This window comes from Gobius niger, assembly GCF_951799975.1.
Source record: "Gobius niger genome assembly, chromosome: 14".
In the NCBI taxonomy this organism is placed as follows: domain Eukaryota; kingdom Metazoa; phylum Chordata; class Actinopteri; order Gobiiformes; family Gobiidae; genus Gobius; species Gobius niger.
In genome coordinates this window covers 21,810,646-21,829,176 of record NC_136865.1, presented here as the reverse complement: position 1 = coordinate 21,829,176, position 18,531 = coordinate 21,810,646, and the positions used below count along the sequence as shown (strand labels likewise).

General features: G+C 42.3%; 1 protein-coding gene across 3 annotated transcripts in view; it reads left to right on the top strand.

The window, feature by feature from the left end:
* Nucleotides 1–18,531, top strand: part of osbpl10a (oxysterol binding protein-like 10a) — an 84,488-nt gene that overhangs the window by 27,080 nt on the left and 38,877 nt on the right. The window contains exons 3-5 of one of the 3 annotated variants that reach the window (XM_079570915.1): nucleotides 3,789–3,868; nucleotides 8,956–9,024; nucleotides 16,293–16,481. In XM_079570915.1, coding sequence (XP_079427041.1) covers nucleotides 3,789–3,868; nucleotides 8,956–9,024; nucleotides 16,293–16,481 — 338 coding nt within the window. Of the gene's footprint in view, nucleotides 1–3,788; nucleotides 3,869–8,955; nucleotides 9,025–16,292; nucleotides 16,491–18,531 lie in introns of all 3 variants that reach the window. The other 2 variants (XM_079570914.1, XM_079570916.1) reach the window with 2 other exon arrangements.

Below are 18,531 nucleotides of genomic sequence, written 5' to 3'. Positions count from 1 at the left end.
AGAACAGCGTGTGGAATTTCTTACATTTCTGCATAAATTTGTCATAAAATGTGGTCTGATCTTTATTAAAATCACAAGAATGATCAAACAGTGTCTGCTTAAACTGATACCACCCAAACATTTTCATTTTATCATATTGTTTTTGGCCATAACATGAAAACATTCACAGGACAGGGAGGAATGAGTAAGTACACCGCCTGAATCTCACTGAACTGCAGCAGCTTTGTAAAGAGGAATGGTCCAAGATTCATCCTGATCATTGTGAAGGGTCAGTCAGATATTTAATATGGGGTGCACTGACTTATTCACATGCATGTTGTAAATGTCTCGGGTCTTTCTGCAAAATATCTTGATAATCTTGTGAATTCATTTTACTTTTGATGATAGCACGTTGTCCAATCCCTGAAGCAACAAAACAGGCCCACTCCATGATTCTCCCTGCACCAGACTTCATAATCACAGTGGGGACAGGGTTTTGATGTTGATGTGCTGCTCCATTTGTCCTCCACACATGATGTTGTGTGTTCCTCCCAAACTATTCAACTTTGGGTCCATCAGTCCACTGAATATTTTGCCAGTAGTGCTGTGTAGCATCCAAGAGCTCTTTGGCAAACTAAAGTTAAATAGTTTCCACTGTATATTGGTTACTAAAGTTTCAGATTAAAGGGGCTAGATGCAAGTTGGTCATTTTATACTCACTACTGCCACCTCAGGTCTTACACGTAACTGCAAGTTCTATATTAAGCTTGTGCATGATGGATTAACACCTTTTTGAGTGACAGTGCAGGATTATAGAGGCAGTTGTGGTGAATAGGTCATAGGACATTGCTGGAGAGGGAGGAAAACACTTAATTTGAACATTTTTAAACTCTGTATAGTCCCTTTAAGTCAGTGTTCAGTTGAAAAGCAAATTATTGTTGTTTATGCTGTAGTGCCATTATGCCATCTACAACCATGTACTGTTGTTGTAGAGCTGGTGAGAAACATGAGTTGCGATATTTTTGGGGGGCAACAATTGGTCAACCTCTGAGTGAACAAAATGTAGCCAGTGACGTGTGAACTCTCTGAAAGTGGAAAACTTTATTATTAGTTACACCTTAAAACTCCATCAAGACCATACGGACTAACATTTCATCCAATTAAAAGACTACAAAAACATGCATCATCTTAATTATGGGTGTTTTTCTTGGTGAAAAATACCTATAAAACTCTGTGTCTTTTCCTCTGCATTTGTAACTTTGCCAGGAGCGGGACATCATAAGCTCGTACGTGGAGTGTGGAGATGTTATTTACTTTGCTTTTCAATATTCATGACATGAGTTTGAATACATTTAGTCCCCTTCCAAATGCTTAACTTTGGCGACCATACTGCATAAGTGGCTTTGTTGATAACTAAGCGTCAGGAGCCGAAATTCAGATTCAGATGAAAGTAAAAAAACAAGATGCATAACCTGTTATATTTCGCAATGGCTGTAGAAATGTTTGTTGACATTTCCCCGCATGATATCAGTGCAAATACACGCCTTGACATTAAATTTGTTGAGATATTTGTGTGGATTTGCATTATCCAGGTAAAGTAAAGCAGAGGTCAGTGAAATGCGATCAAGTGTGTCCTGAAGCAGCAAACTCAGCGTTCGACTGTTCAGATTTAGAGATGCAGTGTCTGTGAAAATGTCTGTCCAGCGCTGAGGTCAGACTGATCAAACGAACCGGGCTTTTGTTGAATACTAAAGACTGCATTTGGCAGAGAGCCGTTAATGGAGAGGTTTACATGGGCACGCAGGACACTATTGAAGAGAGATCAAACACGAGCGCTCAGAATTAGAATTACTTATGCACACTTTAACGACAGGACTTCATTATAGAAATCAAGTGCTGATCTCTGTTGCGCTTAACATGACAGAGGATATCAGTGTGTGTTTGTGTATCTTGCAACACAAAGTTCCCCTCAACCATATATTCAAATAAGGAAAGGTTGTACTAGCAGATGTTCTACTACAGGGGTGCATAAGATTCCCGAATTTGATCGCAGACAAGACAGACTTAATGATAAATGTTTAACAATGACCTAAAAATGCCGATGTGTTTGGGTTTAGATAGTGAATTGGTGTAAAATAGATAGAATTAAGATTACAAATGAGTCAAAGCTACTCTAAGCAACTCCGTTTTTGCTGGACCTGCATGGCTGCCTTCCCACATTGTTTCGCTAGATGCGCCACTGTCGCAAACGAGCGAGTTAACTTTTTCCTGCAGAAGTAGATCAGCGCTGCACCTCCCTCACCTCAACGGACACCCCCCACCACACGCCTCACCCTCACCTACCCCTCACCATGTAAACACAAACACGTGCAGAGATCGCACATGTCTGAAGTGACAAAAAAGGTTTACTTTGCTACATGCTTTAAGTTTATGTAAATCATGGCTGGTAAATGGCAGGTGGACCATTTCAATCAAGGAGAAATATTGAGTCTTCTGGTGCACAGAGCCCTGCCCCTACAACTAGAAACATGTACATTATACCGTTTTTCCATGTAGCCTGCTTAACCCAGCGCAGTACAGGGCACAGAATGGTTTTACGTCTTTTAAAAGACGTGCAACTCAACCCCAAAACTTGTACCTGACTGACCCTGTTTGACCCTGGTCTGGCCAGAGGAGACCCTGGACTACATGGGATGACCTGGCACTGGGCTGGGTAGGAATTAGAGTGCGGATCGGGACGTTTTTTTCTGTCCGAGCCCGGCCCTCGTCCGACAGAGCAGTGATCAAATCCGAACCGAGCCCGACAAGCATTAAGATATTTGTGTCCGAGTCCGACCGAACCCGACACATTTAAAATCACAATATTTCCATAAGCCTAATGACACAGTAGGATACTATATTGTTTGTGTGGAAAAAGTCAGATTTTATCCATCAAAAGGCATTCGGAACGTCAACACAGATGAGCGGAGCACGCACGGCCGCACGCACGCGGAGCAACAGTTTTGCCTGTGCGGTCACTACACGTGTTTCGTTGTCACAGCAGTTCACAACTTCTTAAAAGCATTACTGCGTGCGCACATAAGCGGGTTTAAATGCCGCATCTTCTATTTATTTATTTATTTAGTTTTTTTGACAAATGAACGCTTGCAATGCATGAAATGAAACAGACCCATTTTATTTAAATTTTTTATTATCGTGCTGATGTGTCCGAGTCCGACCGAGCCCGAAAATAAGTTCTAAATATTTGTCCGAGTCCGACCGAGCCCGTCGGGTTCCGACGGGTCCCGTCGGACGTCGGACGGGTTGCAGCACTCTAGTAGGAATTAGCAGTGGAAAAGGTCTATTGGTTCCCTCTGTGGCTGGGACTTTTCGAAAAAGAGATTCTGAATCTCATTAGAACTTTACTTAATTAATAAGGTCTTGTCATAGCAGTAGTTGTAGCAGTGGTAGTGGTAGTTGCTGAATTTATGAAACAATCTGACTGAGTCTGACTGAGCTTCCCTACTCAAGTACAGTTAAAGTCACCTTTCAGTGCTCCTGCAGTGTCACCACTACTAAAAATACATTCTACATTTCTAGATAATTCAATGTTATCAATGACAAAAACACAATGATTTCACGCTACATTGATGTTGCAGTTACAGTAAAATACAATTCCTCTGCCTCTTTGAATTGCCATCTGAATTAACATGTCTCTGCTCCATTGCCCTGGCAGTGAACCCCGGTTGTATTTTCCCGTGTGTTTGTAGTGTCCATGTCCTGAGCAGCTCAGTCTAACCTCATTATCTGTGCTCTGTGTCTGTGTGCAGCCTCCGACGCCAAAGAGCAGCAGTTCTGGATCAGTCAGCTCCAGGCCTGTGCCAGACGCCACTCGGACAGCAGTGCCAAGGTACCACCCCCATCTCCCACGCCCCGCCGTCCCACTGTTCTATTGTACAACAGTCCCGGGTGTTGGCTAGGTTTACACACTTACTACGTAACTGCGAAAAGGAAAAACGAGCAAAAGCTAGCCTGCAAAGAGAATAGACCTGTGCAGTTCCCTATATTAATGTGAGAGGAATGATTTTGTCATGTCACCATTTTGTACCCCTCCAAATAGTTATACACCATCCCTTGATTGCTTTTATAGAGTTCAGAAGGCTACAGATTTAATTTAGAAATGTTCCTACCCCCAATGTGTCATCGTCCAACTTTTGACGTGATTAGACTAATAGTGAAAAAGTGCAAATGGTTAGGGATTAAACTGAAATGATCCGGGCGTGATTGGATTTGAGGGACTCAGAAAGATGTGCAGTTGGAAACGATGCAGGTTACATGAATAAATTATATGGATTTGGCAACAGCAAACTGCCAGTACCGGAATAAGTATTGGCGAAATGTGCTTTTTGGCAAGACATTTTCAATTATACCTTTGTAACTCTGACAGACTCTGTCTATGCCATGAACTAAAGCCAATTTGAGCAATTAGATTCTGCAATGCATCTGCCTGAGCTCCTCTTGCTTCTTTATTGTCGCTCGTTTTTATACATTCAAATTCAAGATTAAAAGCCCTATTCTTGATTTTTTTTTTTAATAGAAAGAAAGATCAACGCACTAAACTAAAATATAGTTGTGGTCCAAACTCATTCCTAATTTTCTTGACATATTTGTAGCATCTCTATTCTTCACATGGACAAGTTTATAGGCACATTTCACAACTTGCAGGGTCACTTTTCAGGGTCACTGTCACAGAAATGCTGGAAAACTAGCCTGTGAGTTAATAAAATGGATATAAATGCAATTATTAGACATCTAGTGTTTTACCCTCAAAAGTCTGAGTTTACATAGGAGGACAAAATGAACACACCGCCTAGAAGTTTCATCCATCCATCCATCCATCCATCCATCCATCCATCCATCCATCCATCTTCTTCCACTTGTCCATTGCCGGGTTGTGGGGGCAGCTGTTGGAGCTGCCCAAATCACATTGCACCAGGCCCTTATGGCTCCTCCTGCAGGTGGTGGGTCCACGGGATTAAACGGGCCTGTTGGTCTCTCATAAGGGGCTTCTGAACCGCTCCTTGTCTGACTCGTCACCTAGGACCTGTTTGCCATGGGAGACCCTACCAGGGGCACGAAGCCCCCGACAACATAGCTCCAGGATCCTTCGGGTGCTCAGACCCCTCCACCGCGTTAAGGTGGCAGTTCCAGGAGGGGAGTTTCACCCAATAAATAAAATTGGCAAGCATTTATTTTATTTTCATCATTGAAAAATACCTCATAAATGTACAAATATACATGTGCTTTTGCTGTGAGGGGCTCAGCTCTCCTAAGCCATGACTCCAGCTCGTCTCCATGGAGAAGTTAGTAGATTTTGAGATTTAAATATCAAAATCTAAGTTTAGGTTTTCATCCAAATCCATTCTTTGATTAGCCTCTGCAGTAACAGCATTTTGGCAACAGTATAGTCCAAAATGTTACACAGTGAGCCTTTAAGGATAGATTTATTCTCAGTTCATCCACAAAAACCTACAGAGAATTTAAATTATGTTCCACTCAAACCCTCAGTAAAAACACTATAAATATATGATACAGTATTGGAGGGAGATTTTTTTCATTTTATTCTTTTTAACCTTTATTTAACCAGGAGATTAAACCACTCTTTTTCAATCCTGGCCTAGAGGCAGCAAAAGATGCACCGTTACAATTTCAATCACAGTTCTCAAAACAAAATGACATACAAATCATAAAAAAAACGTGTGGGTGGTTCAGTGTCTTTGAGGGGACTGTCGTCAGCCACAGTTTGTGAATGCAGGTGGAAGCAGAAAAAGAGAAGAGAGGGAGTTCAGCTTCCTGACAGCCTTCTGGATGAAGCTGTTCTTCAGTCAGCTGTACCTGGCTTGTAAGACTTAAAGGGACTATAAGGAGTTTAAAAATGTTAAAATTAAGTATTTTCCTCCACCTACATGTTCCAGACATGTCCTAATGTGTAGAATGAGCTCAGACCTGTTCACCACAACTGCCTCTAAAATCCTGTACGGTCACTCAAAAATGTATCACTTCGGCCCGAATTGCCGTCATGCACGAGCTTAACATAGAAGGTGCAGTTACACATATGGCCAGAGGTGGCAGTAGTGAGTATAAAATGGCGAACTTGCTTCCAGCCCCTTTAAGTAGTCTCCTCCCTGAAGGCAGCACATTGAAGAGACTTTAGCCCTAGTTAAAAAAAGACTGGAGATACTGGCAAAATCATGATGGCGTTAACTGTAGCTCTAGAGGCAGTGTTCCTAGTCTGCTGTTGTCAGTAATCTATCAACATGTGTCAAAAAACTAGTGGACTGGAGACTTGGTGTACCGGTTGTGAGTGAGTGGGAAGGAGTGAGAAATCCTGACAAAACCCAATATTAAAATAATAGTTTTCTTTATCAGTCCAACAAAGTGAAAAGAAATAAAGAAATGCATCTGTCAACCCATTAAAAGAGCTGATGTTGTAAATTTTGTATTACAAATAAGTTGAAATGCTTCCCACTTTAAGCCTCTTCTTGATTAGTGGAAACAGATGGCTACACATTTTCTAACATGTGACATCGACTTGAGTGTTTTGTGTTGGGAGCTTCTGGTCCCAGCGACATCTGCCCCATCGTTGACTTTCATGTTTCAAATCAAAACTCTCATTTTCATCTCCTCTTTAGTAATTTCAGTGGCATTTGTCAACACAAATGCCATATCTCTCCACACAACAATTAGCACCAAGTTTTTATCAATGCCTTGTTGTCCCTGAGCAACCAATTAGACAGGTCTGAGTCATGCGTGCGCCAACTAGAGAAGACAATTGACCTAGAGATGTGTTGACGAGAATTACTTTTGCCTCTTGCCAAGCTGAAAACGCAAACCATTTTAGATGTGCAGGCATTTGTTGCAGTATATATTTCATTGTATTACATAATTTAGTAGCAGTAGTAGCTGATTTGTTATTGTTGCTTAACACATGATCATGTAAATTTGTGGCAGTGACCAAGACTAGTTGAATTCAGCGGATTCAGCTACAATTTTCTAGTCATGAGGGCCGTCCTTTTCCACTGGCTTAAATGCGGGTATACCTGGTCTTATTTTGGCAAACGAGAGAGAAGACAGCCCTCCATATTAACATGCAGGTCATATGGATATACATCATACCGCTGTTCTTAACGTTTTTTTTGTGTGTGCTGATATTAGCATTTAGCCGCTATTAGCGCAACTTTAGCTGGTGTTAGAATAACATTTGCATGTTGCCATACAGGCACTTCCTCTGCAAATGACATACAGTATTTGCCTTGGCACCTCCGAATGATTCCATAGCCCCCACCAGAAGGCAGCATTTGTCCGCATTTGTTCTGATCAGGGCTCACAAAACTTATAATGACCATCTGTACAGCACGCTCCTCAGTGGGGGCGCCGCCCACAACATCTGCGGTTGTGTAGTTTAGTGGAAACACAAGCGTGTACTGGGTAGTGTCGATACGTGGCATGGTGAGTACATAGATCGGCAGTAGAGCCGTGTTCAATGGAAAGGCAGCTTATTGGCTCTGTTTGAATACAATACAGTAATAGTGAGATGGATAGAATGATGGATTGATATATACATAGACATGCATTGCATTTTTCATATCATCCTGGTTGAAACTGACAAGCAAACTGTACGATTATATTACAGGGTTTCCACGGGGCTTTAAAAAGCATTAAAAGCCATTAAAGCAACTTTGTGAAATTTAAAGGCCCTATAGCTCATTTGTAACTTTCCTAATATATTTGTAGCATCCAAATTCTTTACAGGGACAAGGTTATAGGCATATTTCACAACTTGCAGGGTCACTTTTCAGCTTGCGTGCTCCTCAGTGGGGGTTCTGCCCACAACATCTGCGGTTGTGTAGTTTAGTGGAAACACAAGCGTGTACTGGGTAGTGTCGATACGTGGCATGGTGAGTACATAGATCGGCGGAAGAGCCGTGTTCAATGGAAAGGCAGCTTATTGGCTCTGTTTGAATACAATGCAGTAATAGTGAGATGGATAGAATAATGGATAGATATATACATAGACATAGATAGATTTTTACTGATTTACTTCCATTTTAGTATTTTATCAAGTCTTGTTTTGACACAAATTTCTGAAATTTCTGAGCCCTAACAGTCCCGCATTGATGGATGGATAGATGGATGGATGGATAGAATACACTTATTTACAGGGTCCACGGTAATGCAACATAAAAAAGCAGCCCACAACACCAAAATAGCATTCAAATCCAGGCTGACGTCACAGCTGCCACGTGGCATAGTAACTACCCTTATCCACTCTGCATTTTGACTGGATTAATATGTGGGATTTTGGGCCTGAGGGATTAGCCGGTTACACATGTTCGTGCTGCTGTCTGCCTCTCTATGGGATGTCGTGGGCTCGTTGTCCCGCTCTGACAGGGGCTGATTTTAGAGGCGCTGCATGGATCTAGTCAAGGGTCGCGAGTCGTGACTAGAGCTGAGCGTGAGAGAGAGAGAGAGATGCAAATAGAGGAGCAATGCAAACTTTTACAGCAAACTTAGCCCCCGAACCGATCTGAGAATGTTTACGACAGAGGGGGCTGCAGCATGCATTAGAAATGGTTTATTTTGGTCTGAATTGTGTTGGCATGTTTGCACACTGGAATCTGATGAATAATTTTAAGATTGCAAAAACTCTAATTCGACAAGACCATCAACTAAACTTCAATCAATTGTTTGGCTGGAAATGTGTCTATTAATACAACTTAATTTGGGACTAAGATACCCCACAGAGTATAGAAATATGGGGGTGACTCACTCGGTGCATTCAAACCTCATAATTAAAGCGGCATGACTCCACTTTCTATCCTAGAATTTACTTTGTACAAATCAATGTGTTTATTTTAATAAAGAGTTCCAAATACGCATGTGAAATTGTATATTTGAGTGCCTTATGTTCCCTCTTCTTCTCTTCTTCTGTACCAGGTGAGGAAGCTGAAAGGCTCTGATGAACACTTGAGTGTGGAGTGGGCCGGGACAGGACAGGAGGGGCTGGTGAGTCACTCTCTGCCGTGACACATTTTCAACCTAAAGTTTGAACAAAGACAGACAGTTCTTACTCGGTTTGCATCTTAAAATATTACAACTTTATTGCAACATTCTCAAGGTCTTCCAACAAATAGTTTTGCGTTGTTGAACTTTGGAGAGTGAAGAATCTGTTAACCTCATAAACCCCGCCTGAACCTGGCACATTTTCTCCAGTTTGGCATGACCTAAATCGAAACGTTTTTTGAAAAAAGCATCAAAATGAGTTAATTTTTTTTTTACAAAAACAGGCAACAAAAATGTGACAAAAAGTGACATAAAACCAACAAAACTGATGACTAAAACCGTAACTAAAAATGACAAAAAGGCAACAAAACAGGAAACAATAACGTGATAAAAAAGCGTGGAAAACCCGGCAAAAGTAAGACTAAATGGTGACGACAACACAACAACAAAGCAAGGAAAAATCTTGTAGGTCTTAGCTTTCAAATGAGGCATTACACTGGCCTATAGGCTGTAAGCTCCAGTCAGGATTTTTTTTTCTATTTGGGTAAAGCCGAACTGGAGAAAAGTGCTCGGTTGAGGCAGAAGTTAAGAGGTTACATTTATTTTATTGATTTATTGATTTATTTGGTCGGGACAGTGCATGTTAATGAACATACATGGGTCTCATGCATGTAAATATGCCACACCGGATTGTAGCCTTGGGCTAATTTCCATCCGTCGTCCCCCATGCGCACTCTCAAACACACTCTCGTTCATCCTGGCCTATTGTACATGTTTTTAGTGGTTGGGGAAACCGGAGTACTGCAAACATGCATGTGAAGCCAGTGCCACTAAAATCGACTCTTTGAACTCAGCATTATTTTTGGTTTTCTTTCCAACTGTGGAGTTACGAACAGAAACCTGCGACGTTCTGGCTGGCGATGGGCTTTGGCACTTCAACATAACCCTTGACCACATTACTGCTCTCAGCTCGTCCTTCTTGACTGTCAACTGTGGGTCTACCTTTCTGCTGTGGGTCTACCTTTCTGCTGTTGTTGTTGAGTTACTTACTACCTCTGAAGGGTTTGTTTCTCTTCTCTCCCTTCAGTGGATTAAACCATTTCTCAGACAACAGGAAAAGCGAAGTTCTTGCAGATCAGGCCCACAGTGACTGGCTAAACCAAGAGACTGGAGGGAATGAACTCTATTTTTGTTGTGCAATCACACTCCAACTTCTTCAAGACCATTGAGCACTCATATGGCTCATTATGCTGCCTCATTGGAGCCTCTCCTCTTCTTCATATGTCTGTTCATCACTTTAAAGCGCTGCACATCTGGAGACGGGGCAATTACTGCAGTCGCTGTGAGACAAGTAATCAGGTGCAAGAGCAGTTCAACCGGGACACAAGTGTAGAAAAGATATCAATTTTCTTTGACCAGTTTAGAGCTGAATGCTGCTGCTGTTATCCAGTGTTGTATCAATATGAATAAGTTGTTATTTTTTCTTTTAAATCTGGTTGGTGGTTGGACAGTTTTGTTCCTGCTGCTTTTGGGCATTTTGACGCTGAAGTTTAATCTTTTCTAAGCTCCAGTGTCTGATCTCTATCACAGTCGCTGAGTTTATGAGCAGCCAGTGGCAAAGACAAAACTGCATCAACAGGAAATGTGGGCAGGTTGAGGAACTGCATTGGAACACCTTGTGCAAGTCCTAGTTATAGTAGTAGTAGTAGTAGAAGTAGCAGCAGTAGTAGTAGTAGTCTGCATATGCCACAATCAACTGTGAAGCAATGCTTGTTTTCCCTCTCACTGGGATATTCTTTGGCTCGGATGCTAAAAGCGACCACCACAAGCGGCAGCAGCGCAAACAAGTTGTAAGTTTGTTTGGTGTAGTAGCAGAACTTCAATTGGTGGAAGATGGAAAGAACAGTAGACGGACCACAGTGTTTAAATAGCGAGCTCTTTTGAAGAACTGTTGGATCTCGCAACAATGTATGATATTATTAATGTATTGTCTGTGCTATCTTTGTGAAGAGTGGAGGGGTTACCCTGCTGCATGGCCAGGGGCATTGCATTTTTCATATCATCCTGGTTGAAACTGACAAGCAAACTGTACGATTATGTTACAGGGTTTCCACGGGGCATTAAAAAGCATTAAAAGCCATTAAAGCAACTTTGTGAAATTTAAAGGCCCTATAGCTCATTTGTAACTTTCCTAATATATTTGTAGCATCCAAATTCTTTACAGGGACAAGGTTATAGGCATATTTCACAACTTGCAGGGTCACTTTTCAGCTTGAAAGTTAATAAAATTGATTGAAATGTTTTATAATTTGATCCACACTCAATTTTTCCATTGAGACCCACAAAAGTGACATTGCTCAGAGAAACTGTGGACTGAAACAAATTCAGCTGCAGGAAATAAGGTTTCCCGTTGTGTCCAATTTAGTTTTGAATATCAATATTTCCCTTCAGTCCCTTCTTTGATCAAACATTTTAAAAATCTTAGGAAATGAAGCATAGCAAGATTTATTTGCATTTGTGGCATTCAAGTGTAATATTTAAGCATTAAATGTATGATTTTCTACCACCTGTAGAAACCCTGTATTATAATAAGGTTTTTCAGTGCCAGGTTTGCCTCGAGAGTAGGAGTGTCGATGTTCTTAGTCATTTCAAACTCACACATGGATGAGCTTGATACAGCAGACCTCAGACAGGTTTATATTTAAATGCAGTACTCCCCCTCTCTGCTGTGTAATTGCATCTAATGAGTTGTTGCTTGGCAAAAAAGAGAGTTCATCTCTGACCCTTGGACTGTGGCCCACGCAGTTTCACACAGATTGGCCCACCCACGAGTCACGTGACAACAGCTGTAACAGAGCCAATACAAGCCAAAATCATGCATGCTCATTGTAAAATAAACTCTTTTGTTGTTTCTTTCGGGTGCTTATGTTTGGCACGCAGCAATGTGGTGTCTTCGAAATGTGGGAAAAAAAAGTGTTTGACATATTGCATTAGAAGCTGCGCATGTGATTGAAGTTATCTACACTTGCAACAGACAGGCTTTTGTTTTGTATCCTCCACTCCCTAGTTAACGTTTGAACTCCCTTTTATGCGTCCACTGCCTCGCCAGTACAATCCTGCCCAAAGGTCGTGCGAATGGCCTTATTCCAATTGCCAGTGGTAAGCCCCTCCCAACTCTGCGCGCTGCTATTTTTACTCCGCATTGGTCCATCTATACAATTGCATTTCTTCTTCTCTGTCTGGCACCTTAAAATCGGTTTTATTGAAAAGCTTCGGGCTCTGAGCCAGTTTTTAAACAGGAAACTTCACTGTCTGTGCTTTTTTCTGCTCAGTCATGACTGGGCCTGGCCTCGAGCGCCTCAGTACAACAGGGCTCTTGTCCGCAAGGAGATTAAATATTACTCTGGTCAATCAAGCCTCAGCAAAAACAGTCCCTTTGTACCAGTGGCTCTACGGGCGTCATCTGGAAGGTATTTTATGACTAAACAACCAGTGTTCACGTTGGCAATTTTATAATTAATAAAAAAAGAAAAAATCCTTTTACAGTTTCTAAAAAGTTGGTTTTATCATCCCATTTTATCCATATACACCTGTCAAAAGTTTAGAAACACTTTATTTTCATTTCTTTATTTTCAGCACTATTTACATGTGTGATTCTCATTGATTAAACTCTGAATGGACACATGGAATTATGTTGGAAACCAAAAGGGAAAAAAACTATGTATTTATGTATTGAATTCTGCAAAATGGCCACCCTTTATTCTTGGCATTTTGTCAAGGCCGTCGCCTAAATAGTTTTACAGTCTGTGAAGTGCAAACCACTTCTGGTGACGACATTGTGACGCCCATTGAGAAAATGTCAAAAGTGTGCAGAGCAGTAATCAAAGCAACAAGCTGCTATTTATATGTTACCTTTTTGTTTAAAACATAATTCCATATAGTAAGTAAGTGTTTTATTTATCATTGTACAAGCTTGCAATGAAATAGTGTTCAGGTGTTAGTCCTGAGTTGCTGCAACTGAGCCGCGCCACTACTGTGGGCTGACCTGACCAGCATGTTTCTGGAGGTCAGGGAAACCGTAGCACCCGGAGGAAACCTGGCTGGCTGCCTTCAGTCTCCTCTGATCCTCTGAAACGGTGCACCGCCTTCTGAGTTTGTCCCTGTTTCAGAGCATGGTGTCCTGCACTGGTCAGCTCCACCACCTCCTTCCTCTTCTTCCTGCGCAGCTCCCTCCGCTCCACAAGAGTCTTTCACCATCTTCTGGGAAGAGCTTAGCAGTCAATCTGTTTTATTCTCAAGTGAGCGTCCATTAGCCAGAACAATAGAAGGCTTGTGTGGCTGTGAGTCTCGCCCTGATACCTCCTTGTTTGTCCCTTCCTTGTTTCCTGTAGCGCCTCTTGTGATGTCTCCACTGTGCTTCAGCAGTGAAGGCGTATGTGTTCATTCATAAATTAATGCCTTCAGTGCGAATCTACAATGTAAATAGTCTTGAAATAAAAGCAACAACAAAACATAAAAAAGCGTGGCGGGTGCTGTAAATCAATATACACTGTTATATGTTAACAACAATGTTATATGTTCAGTTAGTTGTAACATGTACGATTACGATATGATACAAGTAAGTTTCATGGAAAGGAAGATTGTACTTTGTCACTTGTTTCAAGTGACAAAGGTTGTCGTGACGGCATTCAAACATTTTTATATATCTATGTCCATTTGAAATCACATGTTGTACTTTTCATTGTCTTTTCTTTTATGTTGCTTGACTTAACGAAGCTGAGATGTGCCATGATACAGTGACTTAGTGATTTATTCAGTTACATCTTATGCAGAGGAGAATCAAGGTTGCCTAATGTAATTGCACGCCATACTGTGTGCGAGCTTTCCATCAAATTGCATCCTTTTGGCATCGCTCTAGGCCGGGTGCCAGTTTTCGACTCTCTTCTCCAGCAGAACTCGCATCCACAGCAGTTGTCGACCTCTGATTTTGCTTGTCCGTGTCAAGTGGGAAGCAGAGATACTGGCCTGACATTGCCTGGTCAGGGGTCAGGAAACTGTGGAGACGACAAGCGCATTAAAGCATCAAAATGTTAAGTCACTCCAGCCTCCAAATCGCTCTGTATGCCTCGAAAAAAAGTTGTTTCTTTTGCTTTTCGCGTGTCAGAAATGAATGTGTCTCTCAATAAATTCAGTGCACTTTAGCTGTCAGGTCCAGGAACACTTAACGCAGAGCGAGCTTGAAATGTTACTACTTGATGCGTTGTTTGTTCAGTGCCAGCGACGCAAGCTTATAGATGTGTCATAATGCACTATGCCAAAGAGGTGCACTTGATAAAACAGTTTTCGCTTAGTTGCAATCTACAAGGTCACATTTTTGAAACATTTTGGTTTATTTGTATTCTGTGCTGTATAACCCACAAAGTGCCTTTCAAAGATGAGACAGATAAAGGATTTAGGGGCAATTAATAATTTACAGATAAAGCAGATGCCTTCAAGTGTGATGAATTCGTTTGAGATTGAATTCTGTGGGCTTGAGTGACATTTTGCGTGCAAACAGTGCACCAGTACCTGTGTGGCCAAGGTTAGAAAGAAGGGGTTGACTGTGGCGTGGTGTGACTGTAACAAGCACTGGTTGTTTCTTCCCCTTTGCTCTCCCATAGATTCATCTTTACATTAAAGGATCTGTATCATGCTATTTTAGCCATCCCAAAGTAAAGTATAGGCATTTATAAGATATATTGTACCTCTGCCACTATGGAGTAGAATTTTTTGTGAGAAATACAAGGATTTTCTGGGGGTGTTTTGCAAACCCGGAAGACAAGATGCTTCGATTCAGTTAACTCCGCCCCCTTCTCTCTGAGCGGATCTGCCCATGCATTATTAGTTGTGAAATAAATATAAATATCAAAGCAAGCGTTTTGACTCACCACCGCTCTGTCCTGGCCTCTCCATCACATTGGGGACTCGCATTGGTTATAAAAGTTAATCCACTTTGATTTTGGCGAAGGTTCACCAAACATCCATCAATAGACAGTCACAGAAAAACACTATTTTGGCTGATAGTCGCGGAATCGCCGCTGAGTTGGCCACTAGCCAGAAGTTGGTGAGTGGCCAACTTCTGGCCACTCACCAGGCGAGTGGCCTCTTCTTTAGGAAGGCTGAAAAAGGTCCTGTACCTCTCGCAGCCAAACGCGCTATTCTCCGTGACATTATCGAAGAAAAAAAACAGGCATGTCCAGAATAGTTTAGAAAGAGTTCCATCTTCACATCCTTTAGTGCAAACATGACATCTGTTCAGACACTCAGAGGGTGCTTGTTTTGCGTTTGTTTTTATATAAATATATATATATGGCTGTAAGGCATTACATTACAGACGTCGGGCTCTTCCTGTTTGACACTATGACGTAAAAAACGTCAGACTCAGTCGTTTTCCAGCAGAGGACGGAGCAGCTGCTCAGAGAGCAGGATTCAGGAGGATTGCTGAGAGCTGTGTGAATGAAGCCAAAAAACACTCTGGGGATGTCTTTGATAAGGAAATAGCATAACAACATGGCTAAAAGCTCCAAAAAGTCGATTTTGCATGATATAGGCCCTTTAACATCATGTGTGGCCTCACTTAGCATTTAGGCTACATCATCTTCAAACTCTTACAGGACAAACTACAAATGTTATTCCACTGTGAGTCAAACATTGGCCATGTCCCGAGAGAAAGAAAACTTATCACTGGCCCTGGTAGCGCCCCCCTGGCTCTACACACTGCAGAAACCTGATCAAAACACCAGCATGAGCGCCCCCTACAGCGCCCCTCACCCTGCCTCACCCACCGCCACCTCTGCTTCGTGGAAAACATTGATCTGTAGGAAGAAAAGCTCGACAACTGTTGCGCCATGGGTGTCTGTCCAGCCCAAGTACAGCTCCCGTTCAACCCGCTCACTACGTTTAGTCTGGTCTAAAGCCTACGTTTAGAAACACAAGATCGGGCCCTGTATCTCAGGGGTTTTGATACTGATGGTGGTGAAGAGGGAAGAAACAGAGAGGCTGAGCAGGTAGATGGTTTTGGTCCGTCAGTCACATGACAAAAACGGCACAATTTCTACATTACCTTGAGCTTTCAGAGGATAGATTTGTCAATACGACAGTGAAAAGCTATAATGTTCACCTCAAATTGTGGAGACAAAAAAGCTATAATAGATTCACGAGACACAGCCTACCCTCTTTGCATGTTGGTCAAACTTAAATTTCGCTCCTCTCTGCGTCCTCCCCCCCCCCAGGCCCACTCGAGTTCAGGACGGACCCGCAGCTTCTCGCTCCTCCCTCACCTCACCCCTGCGTCGTCACCGGCAACGCCACGACACCTGAGCCACTCCCCGTCGCCCGGCAACATCGTCACCATCACGCACCACAAGTCCCCCGCCGCGGCCCGACGAACCAAGAACCAGTACCCCGGACGCCTGCACGAGGTGAAAGAGGTCAGCGGCATGTTACTGAGCAAAAACTAATCATGTGTGAAACTGATTCGTGTTTGTTCAGTTGTGTAATCGAATTGGGATTTTTACAAACAAAAGTTTAAATTTAATAGTGCTGCCAATCAATACATTTTTTAATTGGATTCATTTTGAAATTTGATGAATCATCATTTATAACAGTTCATTTGATTGTAATTTTAAAGCTGTTGCTCACATTTCTTTAACAAACTAGTAACTATTTCATAAATCTATGTGAAAAGCCCAATTACAGTGAGAGTGCTCTGTCTTTCCTTTATTATTATTATTATTTTTTTTTTCATTCACATCAATTGTGAAAGTGTTCTCTCTAACTCTACTAGAGAACTCGCCAAACTTGTACTACATTTTAAAGCCACACTGCGGAATTTTCTAGGTTATATTTTGCTATGTCTCTCAAGAAGCTAGCTTTATGCAACGAGATATTGAAATAAAGAATTCAGAGAAGGAGCATGTAGCAACATCCCCATGGAGATGAGCTGGTGACGTTTCTTATGGTGCATTCACAACCCCCTCTTGATCCAAATTCTGGCCCGTTTGCTAGGACAGTGTTGTTCGTTTGAGGTGTTGGGAACAAACTCTGATGCAGTCCAAAGAAGTGAATCCAGGTAGGGATGAAACCGTGGGTGTCGGTCTGGTTAAGACAAACTCTGCAATCTGGCCATTTGATTTGTAAATACAACTGTCTCATGTTAGAAAAAAATATCTCTGAAGTCCGCTGCCTGCTGCTCGTGTGTGTTTCCCAGTGCGAGTGTAAAAAGAAAACCAACACAGTCACAAGCTGACACCGCTCCCTTTTGTAAACAAGAGATGGAAAAGGGAATGGAGTTCAATAAACCAATTAGTTTAGCGTGTTTCTTGTTCTCTGTCTCATCACGTCTCCTGTAGAAGGTTTTGATATAGTGCCACCACAGGGGTGCAGAGGATTAAAATTGACAAAAATGTGTGAATGTGCATCGACCCCTGCGCACGTACGAGCACACTTCCCTGATGTTATGCGGTGGTCCCTCTTCTCCCTCGTGATTAAATACAATGAGGCTTTTAAACGCGAAGCAAGGAGAGATGCACTTTAATCGTCTCATGAAGAGGAAAGTTTCACTGCAGCAAGAAGGAAAAGACGGGAAAAAGAGACGTGCCTTGATAATGAACGCCTCCTGGAACTGCCACCTTAACGTGGTGGAGGGGTTTGAGCGCCCGAAGGATCCTGGGAGCTCTGTTGTTGGGGCTTCATATCCCTGGTAGGGTCCTAGGTGACTGGACAGACAAAGAGCCATTCAGAAGCCCCTCATGATAGACCAACAGGTCCAGTTAGAACCATAAGGCCGTCCTTGTGTGGACCCACCACCTGCAGGAGGAGCCATAGGGGCTGGCGCTATGTGATTTGGGCAGCTCCAACATCTGAAAGAAAATGGATGGATGGATGGACCTTGATGATTTAAAGTTGATCCATTTTGCCTTGTGTGTATTCATTGTTTCTTAGTGCAAAAAAGAGGCGTCAAAGCAAGAGTAGTTTGGCCTGAGGTCAGCCGTATTCACACCACAGCCGCTCCGAACCTGAGAGCGAGGTGCGCCGCTCTGAGACCACCTGTTTCAGCCGCACTCGGAGTGGTTGTTTAGACCGGCTGCGGTTGGATTCACACTGACCCTAAAAGTGCCGCTCTCAGGCCGAAAGTCCCTTTAGGTTGACCTAACTAGAGCATGTGTGAAAACACCCTGAGTCTCAGGTGTGACTGCAACCTTAGCAAAGCTACAAGTCAGATCTTAGCTCACTCACATTAACGTTTCCTGTTTTTTACTAATTAAACACCTGATACAATGTTAAACAGTACGAGTATGTATAGCAATGAACTATTCAAAACATCGCAGTTGTGCCTTTTGACTTTTCAGAAGTTCCTAAAATGGCGTCCATCTCAGGAAAAACCAATATGGATTCCATGAATTTTCTGTATTTCCATTAGAGCAATAATGTAGGGTTCATCATTATTGTCCTTCCACTCTTGAATATTTC